General features: G+C 40.6%; 1 protein-coding gene across 4 annotated transcripts in view; it reads right to left on the minus strand.

Annotated features, from left to right (window-relative positions):
* Positions 1 to 25,580, minus strand: part of kcnab1b (potassium voltage-gated channel subfamily A regulatory beta subunit 1b) — a 38,490-nt gene that overhangs the window by 6,818 nt on the left and 6,092 nt on the right. For 3 of the 4 annotated variants that reach the window (XM_061044569.1, XM_061044568.1, XM_061044567.1), the window contains exons 2-9: positions 24,357 to 24,856; positions 14,735 to 14,778; positions 11,102 to 11,139; positions 10,353 to 10,432; positions 9,867 to 9,911; positions 8,407 to 8,451; positions 5,837 to 5,880; positions 1,657 to 1,743 (exon numbers count right to left, since the gene is read on the minus strand). In XM_061044569.1, the coding sequence (XP_060900552.1) occupies positions 1,657 to 1,743; positions 5,837 to 5,880; positions 8,407 to 8,451; positions 9,867 to 9,911; positions 10,353 to 10,432; positions 11,102 to 11,139; positions 14,735 to 14,778; positions 24,357 to 24,571 (598 nt within the window). In that variant the 5' untranslated portion in view covers positions 24,572 to 24,856. The remainder of the gene's footprint in view (positions 1 to 1,656; positions 1,744 to 5,836; positions 5,881 to 8,406; positions 8,452 to 9,866; positions 9,912 to 10,352; positions 10,433 to 11,101; positions 11,140 to 14,734; positions 14,779 to 24,356; positions 24,857 to 25,580) is intronic. The other variant, XM_061044566.1, reaches the window with a different exon arrangement.

Genomic DNA, 25,580 nt, shown 5'->3' on the forward strand with positions numbered 1-25,580 from the left:
CTTTGCACATTTTGAGTGGTTCAAAGTTTGTCAGCCTTTGAGGGCCCCCTACTGGCTTGGGGCCCCAAGAAGTTGACGGCCTCGCCTGTTACAAAAAGCAGCGCCTCTGACTTCTGCTGTGCAAGATCCACAGGCATGTGTGGCAAGGGTTTGTTCGCCCTGAAGTCAGGCTCACAGACTTTCAGTGGCTCACTTCAGTCCAAACTTGGTAGCGTGAATTAATGTCTTTCCATCAAACCAGCTCTCCACAAGGCTTATTTCTCTAAATAGTATATTACAGTTTCTTTAGATGGATGATTATGACATAATGAGGGATTAGACTATGAAAAAGTGACACCATCAGTCTTCCTTTCTGTCTACAGAAAAAAATTTTGCAGTCTGGATTGATGTTGTTAAAAAAATTATCCAGTTTGAACTATAAGCAATATGTGTGAATCAATATCTAAGACCTTTACACACAAGTCCTGTGAACTGTAAAGACCAACAGAGGTGTGGAAATCTCACTAATTACAGCTTTTCACTGCGACTCCAACCTCTAGAGATGCAATTTAGAAATTCTTAGTGCTAATGCATGAGGATGCACTGCTTCCTGTGAGTCTAAACTCACACCCCCTTCTTCTCCCTGGTGGTTTTAAGTCATTGAACCTCTACTCAGTGAAATATGACTGAGTCGGCCTTGCTTAACTGTAATGAAGGATGAAGTAGACGTGAACAATGTTTTATGCTGATAAACCACTGAAAACAAAACACGCTCCGCCTATCTGTCTTTGTATTTGTCGATTCTGTTTTTGTATCTGGCATCTTTCTCTGTTATTTTCATCATCATGCCACTCGAATCAATCAGTCTCTCAGTCAGATGAGGCTTCGTCTTAACACTAATTATCAATGGGGAAGTGACTTTATGCCGTCAGGTCTGCCAGTCACCAGTACTGCCGCTGACAGTAATGTTATAGGAATGATAAGTATGACAGACTGGCCTTCCACAGTCGGCTGGCTTACAGAAGAGGAAGTATAGGGGGCAAAGAGGAACAACTGGAACATATTTTAGTCAGCCATGAGAGACTTCTTCCTTTTAGCCAAATACTACCTGTGGATGATGATTGGTAGGAGATGAAGATATATGTTAGGACCACATCACAAGAAAGAAGTAATTGAGGACAAAACTAGAGGTATTTATAGGCAATGAATGGTGACATAAGGTGGATGAGTGGGAAAGGCAGCACTTCTGTGTAAAAGGAATAGAGCGCACAGTATGCCTTGTATCTAGTGAGACCAGCCCAAAAATACACCAGCTTCCCCCCGGGGGGGCCAGATAATCCTGCTTCTGAAGAACATGGAGGGCCGGGAGCGGGTGCAGCTCAGAGACCCTCTGGAAACACAATGATCCCAAAGAGACGAAGAGAAAAACAGAGGGAGAGTTGTAGACCAAAATAGAGGACAAGAGATGAGGCAAGATTATCAGTCAACTTGAAATGTTTGTGTCTGTGTGTGACAGAGGGAGACAATCCCCTTAAGTCAAAGGCAAAGGTCGCCAGTCCGGTGTGGGTAGCACTCTTGTAAGTATTTCTCACCTTCTCATTTTACAGAACAACATGCATTGTCCCTGCCCCGACCCTCCACCAGTTTCCCCAGGGGTATGGCTGGCCAATCACTCACCTTCCATGGGGGTGTTGCTGTCTGGCCGGTTTGCAAAAACCACATCCACATACTCAAGTTGCATCCTCTGGAGGGAGCTCCTTAAACCTAAAGTGAGAGGAGAAAAATACAGTGGTGGATAGATATCATGAGCCCTGTTGTCTGTTGAAATATTTGTAAATGATTTGTCAACCACCCCACCAAAAAAAACCCATCATGACTCCAAAAATGTATTGAATCCAATAAGATATTTTGATACACTAGAAAAGGGTCTCAAGAACTCACAGGCCCCTACCAATTTGAATAAGTGACATATATCTCTCATATGCTCCCAAGAAAATATTTTCCCTTGAGAACTTTAGACATAGACACATTGGCCTGAATCTGAAAGATCTATAAGTGTAACTCCCTACTTTCTCCTGTATCACATACATAAGCTACACTTCAGTTGGACTGCTTTCAGCATGTTTAAACCAGTTTTCACGGTTTCTTTTTGTAAGACCTCTATATATAGCAGCACATGGAAGATTTTTATGAACTACACTTTATAGAGAGAACCCTAATACTCGAGAGCTAGGTTTCTGCTAATTGGGTAAGTGTGAGGACAATGTTAACAATCTTTTCATCTACATTTTGGTGACAAACAACTCCCAAACAAATTATAATATATCTGTCTCTAATGGTGCGTTCTATTTACCTTGAAAGTCCGATCTTGGAGTTTGTGCATGAAAATAACATGACAACATGTCCAGGGATCGGACTTGCATGATGTGTGATTGATTTAATTACACAAAAAAGAGGTATAAGTTGCTAATGCACACTTTAGTTACAGCTTAAAAGTTACTGTTGATGCACGTAGAAGCCATGTTGGATTTTGACTCGGGCTACTGAAGGTCCAAGTTTCCCAGTCGGAAATTCAACTTCAGGGGGGCATTCCTGATGACGTATCTGACCTGCAACTCAGAATTTCCGACTTCCGAGATCAAATGGATCGCACCCTATAGCTTCTGTTTGCTCCAGTGAACAAGCTAGTTGTTGTGTTTGTCTGTCTTCAGTGTAATGGTTCAATACTTTAGCGTGTACTCGTTTTTCCTTTCTACATCTCGTACATCTCCCTCTGTCAAACTTTCTCATGCGGTGGTGACAGATGGCTCTCTACCAATGAGTCTGGTTCTGCTTGAGGTATCTGCCCATTAACAGGAAGTTTCTCCTTGCCCCTTTTGCCTAATAGTGACAAGAAATGGGACTTTTTCAACAACATAACAAAGATGCAGTCTAGACTTGCTCTTTTTTTTTTAATGTCGCAAGATAATTTTATTATGATTTGGCAGTACAATGATAAAAACTGACAGAACGATTGATCATTGTTTTTCGCTTTAGAAACAGGCTCCTTGTAGTGCTTTTAGAGTGTGATTAGAGCAAACAAACAACTGTTCCCTGGTTATGTTGATAGGTCAAAGTGGGGTCACCGGTCTTGTTCACTAAAGTTAAGCTCAATGTGAAGCAAAGATGCAAATTTGCTTTAAATGTGATTCAAATTGTCTATTTAACTGTTTTCTATCATATAATACATTTGATTATTTTTATTGTCATGCCCAAAATGCTTGGCACTGTCCTGATTCTTAAAAATATGTTGGATGATATTCTGCTTGTATATAAAAAAATACATTTTCAAGAACACCATTTTTCTTTTTTTTCTTAAACATGGAAATCGGTTAAAGGAAAACTAGGGTGAACTGGATGGGGATTTAAAGTCAACATGTTTGTAATTTTGGCAAAGTGACAGCTGAACAAATGTGACTCAACGCCTGCCAGCTGCAGCGTTCCTGCCACATCTTTTGATCCAGCAAACACGTGATGCCGTGTTGTCATATTCTGTCTGGCTTACCCAGCGAGGGGTCACGGATACAGGACCAACAACAACATGCATAGTTTGCAAAGGATATGGAGACTATATCCCCTTAAATACTTAAATATACTATCCCGTAATCAACTGAGAAGTAATGTGCTCTTGGACAATTTCATTTATTAATGATTGAAAAAGTACTTTTTTATGAAGAAGGAGGGACTTTTCGTTTAATAAACATTGTGATCATTCTGAATGAAGAGTCTATATTTAGTTAATCCTTATCTTTAGTTTGACATTTGTATTAAAGTTTAGTGTTAAGATAGAAAGAGCTGTTACTAGATTGAAAACATGGATCATTTGGATGAAGCAGAATTTGTTAACAAGACCATAAACTGCTAAATGTTTCGACTGAATAACTTGATTCCATTAAAAATGTCACAATAACGTTGCGTGGATAGAATAGAGGTTTGTGCAGGCGCCCCATGTGCGGAGGCTGTAGACCTCCAAGCGGGCAGCTAAGGTTCAAATACGACTTGGGGCTCCTTTCCCACGTGTCATTCCTCACTCTCTCTCCCTACCCGAGATGAATACAACTGCTTTGATTCATATTTTTTAAACACAGCCAGTGTTAAAAATATGTAGCTGTCTCTTCTAGACGAATGTGGAATGAAGGATTTATTTGGACCAGTTTCAAGGTTATTCTGTGTGAAGCTTTAACAATCTCTTTGTAAGAATACCTTTGTGGAAAACACTCTGCACATTTTCACACTTTTATCCTTGTTACATAAATGAATGCATTTATCTGAGAGGCATTTATGAAAAATGAGAGATCAGGAAAAAAAAAAGGTTGCGCCAATCTCCTTCTCTCTTGCTTGGCTTTTAGTTTTTTTTGGAGTGACAAAAAAGAAAACTATATAGAGAAGCGAAAACAAAAAAACTATTGTGTGCAGATCAGTCCTCAGTCACATGAAGAGACCAGATGAAAGATGATAGGTGAACACAGGAGACTGTCACAGAAGAGGACAGCAGAGTAAAAGAAGACAAGGCAAAAGACACTCTTGCGCTCTCAAGTATGTGAGCGTGCATGGCAGATTAGTGCCAGAGGCTTCATCGCCGCCCGCTAATCCCAGCTGAGAGTTTTGCTCTCCTCACCACCATCCCAACCACTTATTCCTCCCTCTGTCATCTGAGCTCCCACGATCACACCCATTACATGGATCCCGATCGGAGCCTGCACCGTCATCTCGAGCGGTTTCCGCAGTCCTGTGGATTAGCTGGAGTTTTCTGGCTGTGAAGGGAATCTATTTTTGGAACTGCAAAAAGATGTTGAACAACAGAAGCTATTCTAATGGGAAATAATTCATTCTGTGGTGAATAATGCATTTCATTATGTGTTCTTCGAAAGCCTCTTAGAAATGATGACATTGCCAATGAACTCTTTGTCCTGTGGAAAAGAGTTAAAGTTCTTCCAGGTTGTTCCACAGACTTTGACATTTTCTTGCATGTTACCCTAAAGTTGATCAGTGGTAACCCCAGCTCGTGAAGTTTGGACTCCTCATCACACTCACCTGAATAATCAAATGATTCACTAAATGGCCAGTGGTTGGCTTTACACTCAGTTCAGTTCCAATCAGTTATTCCATTAGCGTGTGGTGACATTGTGCCTCTTCTTCATTTGTTGCAGAGTCACTGTATCTTTCTCACATGAGCGCTATCAACCGGACATGCAAATTAGCTTTAGCTATTTAGCAATGGCCCTTATCATTCCCCTCCCCGTCCGCCCGTCTGCGCTCTTCTCCTCCGGCCCTTTCCAACTGTATTTCTCCTCACTTGTTCTGGGGGGAAAGTTGCAGAGGCTGCTGTGAATGTTAATAATGTGGGAGAGAGCTGAGTCACTGCAGGAGGTGCATTGCGCTGTGGACTGGATGGAGCGTTGTTTTGGAAGTGTGTGTGTGTGTGTGTGTGTGTGTGTGTGTGTGTGTGTGTGTGTGTGTGTGTGTGTGTGTGTGTGTGTGTGGCGGGGCACGGGGGTAAAGCTTCTAGGAGCCTAGTAGAAGGAGGAAGGTTGTTTAAGGTTGTTGTTTTATGTGTGTACTATACTATGATGTCATAGTCTCTTGGAAGGGCACCCCTTAAGGTAAGACAACTGATAAGACAAAACATCTGTTGCAGTTCGATGTAGCATTTGCAAATACAACTTCCAAATTCCGCTGGGTGTGAATACTGAGAGAGAGAATGCGCATACGGGGAGGAGACGAGATAAAAGAGAGGAGATTAGCGGAGTGCAGCGGCGCTCTGAGTGATGGGGTGATGTGAAGGACAAAGCAGAGGAGAGGGAAATCGACGTGTTACCTTCAATGATGTGTTTTCTGTTGAGGCCTCTCTCCGTCTCTGCTCTGCAACAGGAGGGGGGGGAAAAGGGAAAGTCAGTGCTCTGACACACAACAACATACAAGAGCCTGTATGACAAACTACCCACAAAACCACTGACGAGCAACACACCAGCTCCACGCTCTGCAGAATGCCGACAGCTATAGACCAAACTGTGCACTGTGTCTTAGAGGTGGGCAAACACGCGTGGGCATGCTCTCACTGTCTGTCCTGATGACAAGTCATTTGCATGTAAATATATATCATTGACAAACATGTATTATGATCTATGTGGCCTGAATTTTGCACAGTAAATTGACTTGTTTATGAATGAGTATTGGGCTTAACTTGATTCAATTATTACTACTAAAGTTTAGAGAAAAAATGTACTTTTAGCTCACTACAAAGATCCATCCCACAACCTTAAAAAAAACTGTTTTTTTTTTTACATGCTATTACTGTATGCTCAATTCAGATTTCTAACCAGTCAGACCATCCACAAGATAAAAAAAAAAAAAGTATCTTCTTGGTGAATGTATCAGCGTTTCTTTTTACATTGCCAGTTCACAGCAGGACTGTGATGCCTCTGTTACGCTTCACACACTGAGAGGTAACCATAGGTAGGAGTGATTCCAGCCTTGTTTGAAAGCAGTAACAGAGGTTATGTGCATCATTCAGAAATCAAAATCTTTTACCTGTCAGCTAGATCTTGTGCCTGCTCACCTGGTAAAAAGCCTGAGTACCGTCCCTGTCCAAAACCGCTGCAATTGTTCCTATACTCAAGAAACCTGGCACAGAGCCCTACGTTGTGGTAAACTTCTGGCCAAAAAATACCCGAAAGAATAGCTCAGGTCCACACTCAGCTTTCTAACAATAAATCTGAACTCCAGTCTTGTTTTCACCTCCTTCACAATAACACCCAAGACAGCCCTGGTTAAAAATCCAAAATGATGTGTGGATGGCAGTGGCCCCTTTAACAAAACAATACTCATCCAGCTTGATGTAAGCACAGCTGGGTTAGTTAGAGATAGGTCAGTTGATAGATTCAGATACATGTCAGTTAGCTGTATTTCTGAAACAGACAATGATAAATGGACATTTAAATGACTCTCATAAAAGTGATGAAAGTAATCCAAAACTACATGAAGAAAAGCAATACCCTGCAGGACTGTGCTTTCAATGCTTCAGTGATCTATAAGAAGGCTCACCTGTGCTCACTCAGTCAATTTCAGATTTTCCTCATGCTTGCATTTTCTTTTATGGCCTATTTCTTTTCTGCTTGTTCTGCTTTTGTTTAGCTTCCTGCTGTTTTGTCTTTTGCTTCATTTCACACTTTCTCTTCCGCCTTCCTCCTTCCTCTGGTCTCAGCCTGCTTATGGGTTATAATAACACACAAACACATGCTGTCCCTCCTATTGTAGTGCCCTCTTACCTTTCACTCAAATTTCTTATAAAGAGATAACTGTACAACAATATATTAATGTCAGGATGATAAGATGCTTATGGACCTTTCAGGCATAGCTTAGTCAGAGAGGGGTCAAAAAGTTGACCTGTGAATCCCTCCACTATGGAAACAACTGATATGGTGCCTTGGTGATAGGCTTAGAGGATGAGCTTAACTTACCCACGGTCTACTCTACTGATCAAGATCAGATACTCAAAGAAAACCAGAAGAAGAAGGTAAATGCACTTGGGGATTTTCTACATCCTTGGGTAAGAGCTTTAAAACTTTCAGAAACCGGGGCGATCATGAATCATGCATCATCTCGTCTGCATGGTAAAACTCGTCTCAACTTTTGGAACCATTCTCTTTTGGATTTCCAAAGCAGAAGTTGTGACTAGTATTTGGTACTTTTAGTAGTTTCGCCTTGACGTAGGTATCAAGTGAGCTGAGCTAATACCAAAAATTGTTTGCCCGTTCTGTGACAGCGACCCTCCTATAAAAGTGAAAGAAATGCAAATTCATAGCATTCACATTTTAACATGTAACTAAATGTACATACATGTAGCTTACATTCATTCAATTTGCTAACTTATGTAGAGGTTTGACACATGTCTAATATATTCTCATATATTCTCACGAGGATGTATTCTCATACATCCTCGTGAGCAGATAGCCGCCATGTTTATTACAAAAACCAAGTAGAGAAAGTAGTAAGACCACTAGCAAGTAAGAAGAGTTAAGCAGAGCCAAAAGTGTTCTGTGTGTAAAAGCAGCTTAATGCAAATTGAGAGCAGAGCACTTCAGCATGACAGCAGAAGAAGATACGTCTCTAGGCAGTTTGGCAAGAAGTTTTTGGGAAGGTTTAAAAGGAAGCATGATGGGTTGATAAAACGGCAATGTTGTCACTTTTGAGTGTGTCCTCCGTGTCTGTGAGCCTTGGGCTTTTTCATAATGTTTGATCCCATGTCATGCTCCGACGCTGGAGGCAAAAGTTTCAAAGTCTAGCCTGCCGTTGGTGAGATAGCCTGAACTTCTGAGGAAAGCGCAACATGCCGGACACAAACACACACATGCACAAAAACACACTCATGCATGAATACACACTTACTTTCCACCCCAGTACAGTTTTGTGGTGATCACCAGGCTGGATCTCCTGAGGGATGACAGACAGACACATCAAAAGGCCATAAAAAGGACAAAACATTTTTTAAAGGAAGTGTGAGTTTGTCCATGCCTACATGCCAGCATGATTGCATAAGTGTGTGTTTGTTTTTTCATTTGTGGAGCGAGCAGAATTCTTCTCATTTACTTTTGTTTATAATGATAATTATCCTCTAGGGACCTACTATCCTACAATGCAACATGGCAGAGTTGCCTCACTTCTTTCTCAAACATGTCTACAATAAGCAATCACAGAGGAGAACTTTATTCTCTAACAAGAACCCTCAGTATAAATCCTCCCCTGCTTGGATGATCAACAATTCTAAACAGTAGAGATGAAGGCAGGCGAAGAGTTGGCTTGAGTCGTCGTGAAGGTTGAAACACAAAACTGAGTCTTGTTATCGCTGCAGTGTGGCATTCATGCAGTACAGACTTAGAAACCTGAGAAAAGCTCACACTAACCAGCGCCTGTGTGCTATTTCAACTGAGAGTTACAGTAATTAGCATAATGTGTTTTTACATATGAGCAACATTTATAAAAATAAATAGATTTTTCTTTGGCCAGGTTTAAGTGAATCAGCGATGATTAACAAATACTTGGTATATAACTACCTGTAGAATTAATAACAATCAATGCCAATCTAGGATGGTAAGCACCATAACCATGTCGCATGTTAAACATCAATAAGTTTGTAATGTTATTGACAGTATACTAACATGCTAGCATATAGCACACTTTAATATTCAAGATGAGGTATTTTTGTCCTTCTCCATATGTATCAGCATAAAACAATTACATACTTTTCACTCAGCACACAGGAATGTGACAGAAATGTACAAAGATATAAATATATTTCATGACCTAATTTTCAAAACGTAGCTAATAAGGCTGTAGACTTTCTCCTTTTGAGACATTTTAATCAATATTTCTGTTGTCTTCTTATGAAATACTGTATTACTTTTTCTCTTTAATGCAAAAACAGAGCCTAAGATTTCAACTATTTTCCAAATGTAAACCTCTGCGATGATAAGGGGACACAAGTTTACGATGCTAGATTGTATCGTGGGTTAAGGCTTTTTCTGTTTAAACCAGACGTTGCCCAAATATGGAGGTCCGTAAATAAATTATTTCCATGATCAAAAGAACCTGAAACAGATCTAATGCCTTTGGTGTGAAATTGAACTCTAAATGGGAGGCGGTCTTTATTCCAAGGACATGGCAGAGCCTGACCTCACAAACACTTTTGTTGGTAAAGAGGTGTAAACCCTCTGCAGGCTCCACCAAAGAACAGAGGGATTGTACATTACATCTGGGTACATTTGGTATTTGCCTGTACAAATTAGGTAGTTGTGTAAACCCACATCTCAAAGCTGAAAGCATTCAAATCTTAGGAGACTGTACTTTACCTCCAGCACTTCTTCTTGATGATGTTTCCCAGGATTATCTCTGCTCTACAAAGATAAAAATACAGGACGAGATGACGAGATTATCCATCAGGTTGCCTTTTGTCGAAGAACATGTATGTGTGGCTATTATCTGCCACACATCTACAGCATGACTACACAATTAAAAATCAGAACTAGCCCAAGATAAAGGAAGAATGCCTCTTGTACTGTCCGCCTGCATTTCACCGGAAACCCTGAAATTAATATTCATCCCCATACAGCTGCATGTATCCCACATTATTCACCAAGACAATGTCTAGGCCTTTAAAGTCAGATTAAATTGCTAACATAAAAGGGAGTCTCCAGTGAGGGGAAAAGGTTGGTGAATAACTCCTGGTCTGGGAGTAAGCGTATCAACATTTATCATCTTACTATTAAAGGGCTGACAAGACCATAAAAAGTGCTCTTTAGAAATGAGACACATAACAAATCCAAGACATCACTTACTTCCCCCCAGAGTAGACCTCCGCTGTGTCAAACAGGTTGACCCCACTCTCGTAGGCGATGGTCATCAGCTGCTCTGCCACCTGAACACAGACAAGAGAAGTTACTTTAGCCTTCAGCATGACATGAGGCATGATCAGAAATATTTCCCAAATTACACTTCAAAACGGACGAGTAAAGTAATTCCCAGAAGAAACTCAAGGGTTGTAAATCTATTTGCCGCTGAGCTACAAACCACCAGGAAAATTGTCGAGGCTGCTCGCTGATTTAAGTTGTTTACTGCTCAATATATTTCCCAGACTTTTTTTTGACCTAGTTCTTGTGCCTGCAGTTTTATTCAGAGCAATGCATGGGAAGGCCAATTTTGTCAGGATGTTGTTCACTTACTATCTTCGGTACCTGCTTTTTTTGTGAGTCTATTTGTGTCTCTGTGTATGTCAGATAGTCCCAGTCGCTGCAGGAGGTCTTCCACTTAATAACTTGTGACACAGAGTAATAAGACCTGACTGTTTGACCTTGTTAGAGCCAACAGGGAGTTCACAACCTGCTGTGATTTGGGCAGCATTGACACTGAACCTAAATGACTACCGCAATCTACTGACAATGACCATTTTAAATCCAGTTACACCAAATTTCTCCCAATGGAGACAAGAAATTCTCCACTAGAAGTATTTGCGAGGTCTTAAATGATGAGCAGAACATCTCCTCAGCCGCTATGACAGGTAAAGGATAGATTTAACAGAGCATCTTACCTCATCAGAGATCTGACCTCCAAACGTTACCCATGTGCCTGTTGAGGAAAAAAAACAAAAACATGCTAGACAATTTAGCGTATAAACAAGTCCTCCAAATCATTTTAGTTTTGCAGTAATGATGACTTTGACATTTTGGCATGGACACAGGACAAAATTCACTCTGTCCCAAAGGCATCACAGCCAAATGTCAGGGTTGAGTGTCGAAAGAGAAAACAGCCACTGCCATATGAGTTTCTTCTGCTTAAAAAACATCTCTTTGTAGAACTTTGATTAATAACAACAAAGTCTTGTATGTAGAAATGCTGGGTAAAGACAATTAGATCAACTGGGAATAGTGATGTAAAAAAAAAAAAAAAAGATTCATATTGAAATAGCATAGCACAAATCTTAACATTTATAATCGCATCTTCTGCTTTTACGTTCACTCAATTTATTAGGATTGCTACCATTAAATGATTGGTTTCTCTCTAATTATTTACCTCTAAATCATTTTTTATTTATTTAAGGGTAGAACACACAAATGCAACAAAGTTCTGATGTCATGTACACATCGTACTGTATGTATTCTTTGCCACTACACAGCTGTTCTTTCTTTAAGTGCACTCAGACACAATGTACTACCTGCAGGTGCACTCTGTTTATAAATCATGATGCATTGCTCTGCCCTACATAGGGTACATAAGCTGCTTTCAAAAAGTGTCTTATCAGTATAAATGTACGCAACTCTGTCCCTGTACTATTTGGTATTGGATTTAAACACATTGCCAAATCGCTCACGCAAATCATTTTAGAGAGATTATTATTATTTTGTCCGTCCAAATTTAAAAATCAATTTATATGCAGAAGATAATGTAACCTATGAGAATGTTACACAGAAAAGCAAGCTTTTCATAACTCAACAAAAAAGTTATTCTTTTCTTTTTTTTGTCTTGTTTTAAAGATTTTGGCTTTCTTAAATTTGCCTTTTAGGCTAACTCTGGTCTCTTAACATTATTTTGTCTGTTGAGATTTTTTTCCCAAAACAAATTAAGGCTCTGATATAAATTTGCAGTGACAGAACAGATGTACAGAATTCTAATATATGCATTTATTAAACATAGCTTTTGCTAGAATTATCATCTCCTCCGAATCATGTCTACCTTGTCTTGCCTCAAGCTGCATGTCGTCATCTCATACTTGTATAAAATAATGACAAAGCTGATAAATCTGGAGCCAACTGCACACAAAGAGTGGCAGCAGACCAGCCTGGGCTCACCCTCGTTTGAATACGCCGGAAATGGTCAAGCTAAAAAAAAACATCTCATTGTTATTTTTTGCCCAATTCTTTTAATTTTGACTATGCCTTTTGACACTGTCACTTGAGGCATTAGCATACAGAAACACACAAGGACACAAATGCTGCACTCTCATCTCTACACAAAGAGGGTGGATGCTGGAAGAAATCTCTGTATTGCAAAAGTGAGCAGATGAGAGAGCGTTTTAATGTAGATGCTGAAGATATTGTTTTGATTGTGTTCTTCAATGGCAGTTCTGCTGGAGATATACCCTCAAGGAGCATGGGGTTTTCTTTAGTCTAACCTTTCTTCTCCTCGTTCTTTCAAGCCTCAAACGGATAGACAGACAGCACCTGTCATCTGTCAAAAGCTAAAAGAGACTTGATAAGTAATAGGCGTATTGGCACTATCACTTAACACCTCTATAACAGGAGTGAGAATTAGTCTCAGGTTATGTGAGGTCTTCTCAGATTCACTGCACTGTGCATACACACACACACACACACACACACACACACACACACACACACACACACACACACACACAGACTGCTACGATTTATATATATCGTTATTCTTTATATAGAAAGACACAGTTGCAGCAGCTGTTTTTCCAAACAGCATAAGCTTAACAAAGTTTTTACTAAAACTTTAACATTATTAATCTGCTCTTCCGTTGCCGCATCCTATCCCATGCTCCTTGTTGTCATATTCCACTAATAAGAAGTAATGAAAAGGCTGCTGTTATTGCACCAACATTAGGAGACTGAAGCCTTAACTGGTATTTCAGATGTATTTTCTTCTAAATGATATTAATTACAATTTGTTTTAGAATTTTAAAGGAAAAGATTTATTTAAAAATGTAGGTTATTTGCATTCTTGTTGAGTGATGCCTTTAATGCTGATAGGCTTGGATCAGAATGAGAGCTGGAAATAGGGGGAAACAGCTGTTTCTGTCTGTAGGTAACAACAATATCTTTAAATACACGCTATGTTGCATTTGTCCAAACACATCTGTTATTTTTCCAGGCCAGGTTGCAGGTTACTTCACTCCTCAACATAGAAATAGTATGTTCGCCCCTCTAGAAAGGGGTAGCTGCCCCCCTCCCAGCCCCCTGTTTCCAGCCTGTATGCCAGTCAAGCTAACAGAGTGCTAGCTTAGCACACAGATTCAATATTGGCATCAATCTTTTAAGTTTAAGTCTAAAAAAGGGACACCCATATTTCCAAAAATGGTTAACCAATTCCCTGAATGTTTCATTATGACATGTAGACACTGAAATACATAAATCCACATACGTCATTTACAGATTGTGATTCCGTACACGCATACACTCAGACATGCACCCACACACCCACACACAGCACTGATCCGCCCTGCTACTCCGACATTACACATTGCCACCATCTTTGCCCTATTTAGGCTGTTTTACAACCTTTGATGGAGGCTCAGAGGGGGAAACAACCTTACCCCACAATTGTTCCTCTATGCGTTACACTTGAATGCGAGGCGCAACAGGTAAGTATCCTGCCTTCGAATGGCAATGTGTATGAGCCATTAGATACAAATACTGATCTTTTAACATCGCTACAGTGAAAACTATTTTTCTCTTCTTTTCTGAAAGTAGCAACAAGTAGAAATCAGTGTTTCACTACAGGGCACTGATGCTGGAATGAGACGTGCCAATAATGAGGTTTGAAGCCAATTATTTTAAGTTGAATGATGGTTTACAATCCATTATTCCTCGCTGCTGCTCAATGCAATGAGGTTAAATCTTTTTTTTTTAAATCACTAAACAGATAATTAGCTAAGTCATTTACAGATTTTCTGTCTGTAGCTTTGCCTGAGTATTTTCTAGGCAGCAGAGTATTCTGCCTGCAGAGACACATCACTTCCAACAAACACACGCTGCAATACTTCACATACACACATGTTTATATAAAGATAAGGCCAACACACATCCCCAGGCACCAGCGATTTACTAAATGAATCAGTCCTATCAAGATGAAGGAGTGTTTACCCTCATGATTTGCTTTGGATATGTGAGATAATAGAACAACTTGTTTGCTGAAACCAGTGCTATTGATTAAATATTAACAGGGAAAATATTAACACTCTGAAAACCTCTTTGTCTCTTCTGTCACGACTCCCCATGCGTATGAAACATGCATAAGAATGGGTTGATACACGATACAACGAATATTCCCTTCTGCTTGGCACTACATTCTCACATCCATCTCAAAACACAAACACACGCACACACGCACACACACACACACATACACACACACACACACACGCTCTTGAAATCAGTAGACATTTGCTTCTGATACTAATTACAGTAAATGTACTCACCGAGCCCCAAACAGGAGACACGCAACCCAGATTTTCCCAGGTTCCTATGAGAAAAATATAAAGTCTGATTAACAAAAGCAGTGTTTTTAAGGTTCAAGATGTCATCCGTCAAATCTGATTGCAATCACTACGCTCATGTATTTTGCTTCGGGCGCACAAAGATTTTCCGGCTTACCGAGCTTAACTCTATGTTGTTTTACGTCATAAATCAGTAGACTGAAATATAAAAATAGTATACAGCAATTTTGATATTGCAGAGCTTACAATATTGTCAGAGCAAAGAATCAATTTTGATTTCATTAGCAGGATTTATAAAGGTAGCTTCTCAAGGATAACAAGAGGAGAATCAGTGAATCTTAGGGTCACCTTTATCACATCGACAATCCTGACTCAAAATTGAGGGATTAAAGGGAAATGGACAGTTTATGAATTCCAAGAAAAGGGATCATATAGCTCCTCTTGAAGGATAGGAAAACCCAGAAATATTCGATTTATTTAAGAAATCAATAAAAGTACTGTTTATACTGAAGCAACGTGAAGGTTTGTACAATGTTTTGAACATATTGATTGAGTCATTTAGAAGGTAAGAAAATGCACCCAATGCAAACAACAATGCTCGCTATTACTATGAAGTGTTTTCACATCAGCATCTTTTATGATAGCTCTTCACACATGCACTCTTTCTTTCTCTCCTCACTTCTTAATGCATCCCTCTTCCTATATTAAAAGAGCAACAGTGCACCTTCGTGCTTCTACTACAGCAGTTAATTTACATCCAGCTGATCTGCCGCATTTTAACACAGCTCTTTCTGCTCTCATTACCACCATGGGGGATAAACTCAGACATCAAAGTTCTTACCACCCTTAACTCTCAGCCCTCTTCTTAACATTTTGCAATCTGTGTGGCATCAAGTCCAACAGAGAGGGGAAGTCATGGAGCAGAGCGTTTAATGACTTAACAATGGCAAGAACACCAAGAGCAGCTTGTTCTCCCGTTTCACTGCAGGTGAAAGACAACTCAAAGGGATCCACAGGACTGCAAAAGACAGCTGTAGTCATCCAACAGAGAAAAATACTATGGGCAAATATACGTGTGAAATGGAGACACATTCCTCTGACAGAATCAACAAGGCCACATGCATTCACAAGGCCATAATCACAAGCAGAAACACTTGATGTTGAGAGGAGAATATGTCCAAATACTTAATTCTTGACACAGAAACAACCCTCGGTAATCCTTCTGGGGGATTGTGCCTTCTGCTTGGTTTTGCTGGCGTTCACTCATTACAACAAATGAGGCTGCAGAAAGTGCCATCAGTCAGTTTCTCGTGCCCGACGACTAATGGCCTGTGCCCGTCAAGATGAATGCAGACTAACCCGAGCCTGTGCTATCTAACTGTGCCTTCAGCCAATTCAATTAGGTGTTTGACATAGCGAGGAATCAGTCACAGAGTCAGTTGCCGCCATGAAAACGGATGGAAACATACGGAAGAAAGAGTTAGCATATTAACACTCTGGGTGACTTGACAAATTTAAGGATCCTGTGATGTATTGCGTAATTAAGGCACTGATAATACAATGACAGGGTAAAATGAGGAGACACATGTCTCTCTGCAGTCACATATCGTGGGATGCCTTCTTGTCTCTGATATGGTGGAGGAGTTTGGATATTGTATCCTCCGTCTCTCTGATGTATTATAGAGTGGGAGCTCTGATCCAAGTGTGTGGGGGAAGGGCTGTACGGTAGGTTAAAAGTGTGATACCGACTGAATCTATGTGTGTTTCGTTTAGGGGGGTTACTGAGGACAAACTATGTCTATGATTGGGAATGTTCACGACTGAATTAAGTGCAAGGCACTCTGGGTAAATCAGCTGCGTTATGCCTGGAACAGATCATGTATGTGCATCTCCCTTAGGTTGTCATTGACACCGTTTTCATGTGTTACAGTGGCTCATTCATGCACGATATCGCAACAAAAAACAAGCTTGCAGGCACGTTCCATTTCTAAATAAAGCTGGCTGTCCTTAAAAAAAAAATGCTAGCTTTGTGTTTTGAAGATTTTCCATGAGCGAACTTTGCAGTTTGTTGCTTTAAATGAATACATGCTGTCTCAATGAAGTGAGAAAAACACTGGAAAATCCTCAGTGATTTCTGGGGAGTCAGGAAGCAGCAGCAGCCACACCTGATTATTAGCCACTCTCCCCAATGTAAAGCCTTAATAGAGCTGTCCAGGTCTGGGGAGTAGGTGCCAGCAGAGGCACATATAGTCTAAGAAACTAGTAATTTAGGAAATTACTGCTTGTCATGTGCAACAAAGGAAAGACAATTAAAAACTCCATATTAAAGAAGAAATTGGTCCTGCAGGGAGAAAGTGGGATAAAATGGCACTGCTGGGATGCAGAGGTTCTTTTTTTGTATTTTACTGTGATGGTAAAATGAACACTCTTAGGAAAAGACAACACACATACAAAATCAAACATAGTCAACTTTGCAAGCCAGTCAGTGTTTCTCGGCCCCTCATGCTTGGATGATGCCCAAACGAAGCCTCCGAGTAAAATGACAAATGAGTCATTTGAAGACGCCCCCTCACACAAACCTGTCACCACTTACGAACATCCTGCGAGCTGCTACTTCATGCAGCTGCTGCTATTCTTAGTGGATCCCCAGCTGAAACAAATGAACATCTGGTGGATTTATTGTGCTGAAATCTTCGCAGGAATGACCTCTTATCGTAGGAGGATGTTGTCGTCTTTCCTGGAAAGCGCTTCTTTTTGTGCTCAAGTCACACCGGGGCATTCCTTGTGATTTATTTCCCGATATTAGATTGTTGGAATCACTATTTGTCTGCTAACACTTTCCTCAAGGTTGTGAGTAAACAGATAAAACTCCTCACTCGCTGGGGATTAATGTAGACTGAGCAAACCCACACAAACCAACCTCGATGGGCAGAGGGATTAGACAACACCCACCTCCTGTTTTCCCAGTGCTCTCCTGATGACAACCATGATGTTGTTATCAAAGTAATTCAGTGCAGGGGAGAAAAGGAGGGTCGTACTCTGAATACAGACAGGGCATGTGTGGGTGGGAAGAAAGAAGGGAAGTTTGAGGGGAAAAAATAAAGACATTTAGTATGAAAGCAAAGCTGCAACAGAGTTTGTGGGGGAGTGGGTGGGTGGGGATTATTAATTTACTGATGAAGCGTACATCCCTCACGGTTGAACAGGAAGATGGAAGCAGAGTGCTCTAATGACAGAAAGAAACGACGAAACGAGCAGCAGACCGCGGCTTGCAAACTTGCAAGTCCAAGCCCCAAGTCTAAGCAGATCAAACAACCTCTACAGATAAAGAATTCTATATGACACAGAATGGCAAATAGGAAATGACAGCTCCCTACAGGGCCCTGCACAATGCGCATGTTTGGACAGTCTGAGTGAGTGTGCAAAAACGGTGCCAGAGTCTGGACCTGACTCTCTGTTTTGCTTTTCACCAGGGCCACATTGTTTCAACTACTTATACTCAGATGCAAACAGCATTTTTTGAAATTCCAAAATCTGATGGAGAAAGTGGGTAAAGAATCTCTCAACAAAAAAAAAACTACAGCATGTTTTAGGCAGGGATACATGACTGAAGCTGGTGGCCTGTGGGTTGATCCTGTATTGAAAATCGTGTGGGCTGATCTGAAGTGGTTGATTCAGAACGATTTCAGAGAGAGCCTGCATGTGGGGTGAAAATATATTCATATCATGACAACGGAAAACCTCCATACAAGTATGTCAGGGTATTTTCAGAGGTTTACTTGTGGTTCACTGGTAGGTATCAAAATGGAGAAGTCAAAAACAGCATTGTCAAAAGATTTTAAGCGAATAGAACAACGTAAGTTATATTACAATCCTTGATTTCAGAAGCAAACACAGTTTCTGTTGACCTCACTGCATCGCTGTAAGGTCATTGTGTTTTGTTATTCTGTGACATTTTACAAATTCACAAAGATAGAGATTTATTTAATAGAGATTTGTGAGGGCTGAGGTAGATTTTATGGATACGGATTAGCTGATTTTGCGAAGTTTTGCCTTTCTCAGCTCAGCCAACAATTCAGTTTATTGTCTGCTCTAAAGAAACAGCAGTGTTTTATTTTGATGTATCCCTCCCTATTATCTTTATGATTACAGTCTGTTTACAGAGGCCCCTGAAGAGAAAAAAAGGACAAGACTGTATTAGCAAGGCAATACTATTATAAAGCCATTAGGCGTACAGAAAACTGTTTAAGTTGTGACCTTTAATTAAAACGCAAAGCCCATGCAAACACCCTGGCTGTTAAACTGAGAGATTGGGCTGCTCTGATCCTTTGGGGCTTGTTTGGTCTTTAGGCAGAGTGAAGCTCATTGCTAAAGGGCTCCTGTTGTGCAACAACCCGGCTCATATTATTAGAGCTACACATCACAGCAGAACAGCAGAGACAGGAGCTGAAGTAAATGGTGTAGGAAATACATTTATGTTAGACTTTTGACGTATAATGAAGATAGGGCGTACAATGAAAAAAATATGCAGAGAAGGATTACAAACTGCAAAAGCAGCATGATGGGAATGCAGTGAAAAGATGCAAGAAGACATGCAAACGCACATATGCAGTCACACAAGCACCTGCAAATGCACACACTTAACACAAAACAGCAGCAATGGACAAAATAATGGTCAAGCCTGACGATCGCAACAGCAGCAAAAATATGTGTTTATAAGAGGACAAGCAGACCGACATTGCATGAGTTCCCACTGAAGCTGTTCAAAACTCTATCCTGCTGTGTAATCTTCTGACACCTTTTCCAAACCCACTGAACAAGCTTATTTGTGCTGAAAAGCAAAAATTAAGATTTGATTGCTGACTTAATCCTATATCTGTTTAAAAAAAAAAAAACCCTGCAGTGTATTCTCGTGTCCCTGGCCAAGCCAAGCCTTAGATTACAAAACAAAATATTTTCCACAAAATCATACAAATATTCTGATATCTCCAGCTATTTTCACAGAGTAGATCAGAGGAGAAGAAACCAGTCCTCTGCTATCAATTATTTGGATGACTCAGGAGAAATTATAATAATAAAGAAAATCTCACTTTTTTTGCGGATAGTCTGTTGGTTTATTAAATAGAGGGGCTCTAAAGTGAAAACGATTTTTAATGAAATGCTCACGCTGGAGGCACATTAGAGTCATCTGCGAAAGTATGAAAGACATATGACCTGAGGCTGCTTCTCACAAATAGATGGGACGAAAAACTTCTACAAAACTTTCATTCAGCTCCTCTGCATGAAAGTGTGGAGCACCTTGAAACAGACCACATTTTCTGTGCACAGAAAAAAAACACTTAATAATGTGACTGCTTTCTGCATTGCATTGGTCAGATTGTTGACACATGAAGTACACACAGCAGAGTGCCTCTCTCTCTGCTGGCCGCTGATAAGCCAGCATTCAGAGGAACCAACAGAAGGGATTTCTGCAAACCCATCTGCACTGAAGCTCTGAACCAACCAAGCGCAATCTACCCTGAACCTCCTGTTCTGTCAAAAGGCCTTCTGGTGCCTAATGACCGTTCTGAACTTCAAACTGATGTTCCTACCAGGAACCAGAAATAATCTGTGAAGCTAACAACAACAGCAGGTTTAGTTAAATCTCATATTTTGGCCTTTTTTTTCCCGTGCTACTTGTGGGTTTGTATTATTCCAGGAGTAAGCAAAGGTCAAACATAATTGGAGGTTTGCAACTATGGGTACACCATAACCAGAGCTACACTATATTTGGATTGCCATGACAACCAAAATGCTGCAGATGATGGTATTATTACTTTGAGCTCACTTGCTCGCTGTGCTACGCCTTCAGATGTTCGCAGTGCCGAGCATTCACGCCACACATGCACATACATGCGCTCATGTATGAAATCCAATGTGCCAATGAATACGCCCACAAACACAGGCAAGTAAAAAATAGCTTCCTCTTGATGTGCAGAGAAAACACTGATTTTTTTTCTTTACAAACTTGGCCTGAGCTTAAGAGATTCCCTGTCAGCTGAAATTCAGGAATGCTTTAATCAAATACCTTTGAGTCAGATGTTTTAAAAAATAAATAGAGAGAGATACAGTACAGAAAGAGAGAAATGAAAGAAAAGACTAAACAAACAGGAAGCAGAGAAAGGATATCACAGATGAGTTATTTCATCCAATATTTGCTCATCTGCGGTGAAAAACGGAAGGATTTACTGACAGCTTAGAGGAAGCTTTAGTGCTAATGTCCTCCACCTGTTTTTAAATGCAGTACATGGATGAGCAAATCTTCATTTCAACACCCAAAAACAACAACAACAACTCACACATTTAAGGAACCAAGCAATTTAACCATGAATTTAGGGAAAGTAAGGAAAATATAAGAAACACAGACACAAGAAAATGGATTTGTCTGTAAGCATAAAAAAGGGGGTGAAATGATCGAGTTGGAAAAAAAGACAATAGCTTGTTCCAAATGAATCATCTCTGTTAATGGAAAGAGTCTTTTTGCAAAAAGCTGAAACATTTTGCACAATAGAGTCACCAGGCTTGTTTGGTGTTGGGGGAACAGATTGAAGTTGGCCATTTCAATGTTGTTATGGAAACGAGATGAGATTGTGTGACAAGCAGATACATATCACATTTAGCTGCCTCACATCCAATCTGCACAGATTCTGCTAATTGCCTCTTTTTTTCTGTGAACTGACCCATGTGCCCTGATTTTCTCTCTCATTCAATCACTGTTCTGTCTTTTTTTGTTCTGTCATTCCTTCATTCTTACTCTATCCTTCCCATCATCCCCTCGTTTCCTCTCTGAGTCGCTCTCCATCCTGACACCGTGAGTGATGATGTCACCCTCTTCAGTAAACCAGCAGTGTGAGGTGGAGCTGGTCTGGGTTAAGGGCCCACTCTCTAAGAGAAGAGCGCATTGTTTACTTGGCCCAGCCTGGTTAGGACTCCCACACAGTCACACGAAGAGCTGGAGTGCACAGCTCTGCTCATCTTTACTGTCACACTTCACAGAATGTTCTTACGGTTACAGCCAGTTATTGAATAAACTGCATGAAGCTCAGTCAAAGTCTTCCACTGATGCTAGTGGTGTTGAACAAGCACATGAGAGATAATATATTTACTTAATATATACTATGATTTCAGATATATATTTCAGAGTTTTTGAGGAGTTTTCGGTTGTCCTATAAAAAGTACAGTATTCTTGATATAAATTTAAGTCATCCGAATGATTATTTTATAAATCATTTGTAGTTTAATAATTTAGTCTACTTTTCTTTCTTCTATACTTTACTATAAAATGGACTGCAAAAATATTGATGCTCCCACATCTTCCATAAATCCTTGTCAGTCAGTACAAACAGCTGTTATAGATGGTCAGCACCATTTTTTGGGTCAGCTTCGTATTTCAGGACCTCAAGTTGTGATAAGGCTGGATCTTAATGTAACACTAAGAGTATTGTTCCTTTTATAAGCTTCTTTTGATGACATTGATATGGCAGCACTTTATAACAGTTATTTTCATTACATTTGTTCATCAAAACTGCTCATTCAGATGAGTGACATCAGGTGGGTTAGCTGATCCCAGCTACCCTTGGGCGAGAGGTGAGGTACACACTAGAAAGGTTGTCGAAACATACAGTACTTTCATACTACCACTATGCATACCAAATATGACATCACATTGACAAGACACGTCACAAGATTTCCAGTCTCTCCCTCTGCTCTTTCATTGCCAGCTTTAACCGGCAGAAGAACTGCACTCTGGCTCAGCCCCAGCATCCACCTGTAGGCTCCGACTGGGGGGGGGGGGGGGGGTTAAGATATCATCCCATCACTCCTCAAATTTCTGCATGTAAATTAAAACTGCGAGGAGTGATTAGGTCTGAGCCTAGGAGCCAAACACTAACTATATTCTGCTGCAAAAAAAACAATTTTAAACTATACAAATGTGTGTGTCTGACTGTCATAGCTGTATACTGAACATATGTATATTGTTGTTGAATAATATTTCTAGACTGAGGCTTCTGTGCGCTGACCCCGATACACATGATTGATGAGGTCATTTGACAAAGAGAGGACGTGCATTGCTATTCTGCTAACGGCATACTTATCGTCAGGGTAGTATGAGTTATTCAGTATACGGTTTGAGTAGTAGCCTATAGTATAGGCAGTAAGTTAGTATGTGGTTTTGGACACAGCCAATAAAATGACTGATATATAGAGGCAAACAACCACTCACACACACATGACAGCAATTGACCTAACAAGCATGTCCTTGGAATGTTGTAGGAAGGATTCAAACCAGGAAGCATCTTGCTGTGAGGGCAACAGCACTTTGCTTAGGTTAGGTCTGGTTGTGTCTTTGGTCTTTGTTTTTATTTGCTGCAGAACAGGAACCTGCTGTAAACCAGTTTGAACTGAGTCAGGCCAATCAGGTTTAACTGTAACTTTTGTAATGCTACTTCATTTCCTCTATAATACATGCAAATGAAATAGAATCAACACTGTACTACAATACAGCCAGCACTTAAAAAAAACAAAACTTTCCAGAGTAAAGTTTTCAATAATTTTTCTCGGCGTAATATATATATATTTTTGAAACCATATCAGCCACATTGAAAATGCTGGGGTCAAAACTGGATATCAGTTTAAAACTAATTTGCCCAACAAAAATATTGACGAATATATTTTCCAAAAATGTCATCCATCATTACAACACCAAAATACCTTATCTTTCAATTCAAGTTAAAGTTCAGTCCATTCATTATCTCGACTGCTTATCCCGTTCAGGGTTGCAGGGGGCTGGAGACAATCCCAGCTTTCACTGGGGCGGGAGGCAGGGTACACTCTGGACTGGTCGTCAGCCAATCAAAGGGCTGCTTTACAGAGACAAACAATTAGTCAAACTCACATTCACACCTACGGGCGATTTAGAGTCACCAATTAACCTATGGAGCATGTCTCTGGATTGTCGGAGGAAAACTGAACCCACAGTTGCATGGGGAGAACACGCAAACTCCAAACAGAAAGGCCCTGACCAGGGATTCAAACCAGGAACCGTCATGTTGTGAGGTGACAGCACCAGCAGCAGCCCCTCAAATTTAATGCAAGTAAATAAATCAACTCGGGTTGTATGTGGAACTCCAGGCAATCCAAGCAACCTTAACCGTCAAAAAGTGTAGTTTTATCAACAGATTGTTAAACGTGGAATTTTATATGGAGCTGCCAATAAATCTGCATCTTGTCTGTATCTCGACACAAACACCCAGACACACTCCACACACACACACACACACACACACACACACACACACACACACACACACACACACACACACACACACACACACACACACACACACACACACACACACACACACACCATCCCACACATCACCTGTCACTGCTCTTATATCTTCATTGTCTCCATCAGGGCTCTTACAAATGAGCTCATTCTACATCATTCTCCCATATTACACAGTGTTACCAGAGGAGAGAAAACTATGGCCCATCTAAACTTAACACATTTTCTCATCCACCCTCTCATTCCTCACACAGTCTCTACTCTCTGTTTACATACCGGTACTTCATGCCAGTGAGCTTGGCCGTAGACTCCTTAAGGTTGTGGTGGTAGCGATGGGTGAAGGAGCCCAGGCTGCGAGCGATCAGGGCCACGGTGCGGAAGCGGGCACGGGCCTGGCTGGCTGTGTTTGGACTGGTCGCATTCTGCTTGCTGTGCTCGCCATTCCGCGGGGCCTTCAGCCCGTGGTCTGTGCATGCAAAGGACACCTGCATGGCTGTTTTAAAAAGGCTACCAGAGCTTCTCTTTGAAATATTGAACAGTCCTTTATTGTTTGTTTATGACTTTCTGTCCTCGTTGTTTTGTAATGTTCAAAGTCAGAGGTCCAGGCCAGATCTGCCTGTTGCTTAATCTCAAATGGATGTCAAAGGCAGGAATGGTGGTCTCTTTTTGAAGAAGAATCTCAAGATGAAGTTATACGTTAAGATCTGATATAGCAGAGTTGCAGTTCTAATCAGTGTGTGAGGAGTTGAGACGGGGATCCAGTGATTTGACTCCACCTGGAAACATGAGAGAGGGTGAAGATGGAGGGACAAGGATGAAGGGAAAGAGGCACTGAATGAGTTGCCCAATTGAGAGGAGCACTTGAATGTCCTGCAAAACCAGAAAGATGACTTACATATATAAAAAAGTGAAATCTCTTCATTTTCTTTCCCTGAGTTTTTATTGCCTTCTCAACACATCTCCAAGTGGCATCAACATGAAGAATGAGAGCAATTCTGCCCTACTTTTTCTAATCCTTCCATCTCATTTTTCTCTCTGTGTCCTGTTTAATGGCACCCAACTCATCCTCCGTAAGGCACAGTGAACTTATACATTTCCACCTTAATTTTGGTCCTCGTGCTCTTCCTGATTTTTCTATTTCTGTTTTACAAAGTCCCCCTCTGATGCCTCTTTTAATGCGTTTCTTTTTTGGATGAATGGGAAGCAAGGAATTGTCTGCATCTGAGAGAAGTCATTCTTCACCCCTCTAACCAAGACCTAACCAAACCTTTTAGTCACACATCCTGAGAGAAGAGTAACCCATCACCAACACGCACACTGTGCTTCACACACAAACACACACTCTCACTCAGGAAATCATGTACACACATTCACACATGATAAAATATAAGGTCTTGCATTCACAAAATAGGAAATGCTTACAATTAGATAATCAATTCTTCTCTGTTAAACAGCGTAATTTGCCTTCAACTGACAGAAGAAAAACACAACACTAATTCC

Source organism: Labrus mixtus, chromosome 8 (assembly GCF_963584025.1).
Source record: "Labrus mixtus chromosome 8, fLabMix1.1, whole genome shotgun sequence".
NCBI lineage: Eukaryota > Metazoa > Chordata > Actinopteri > Labriformes > Labridae > Labrus > Labrus mixtus.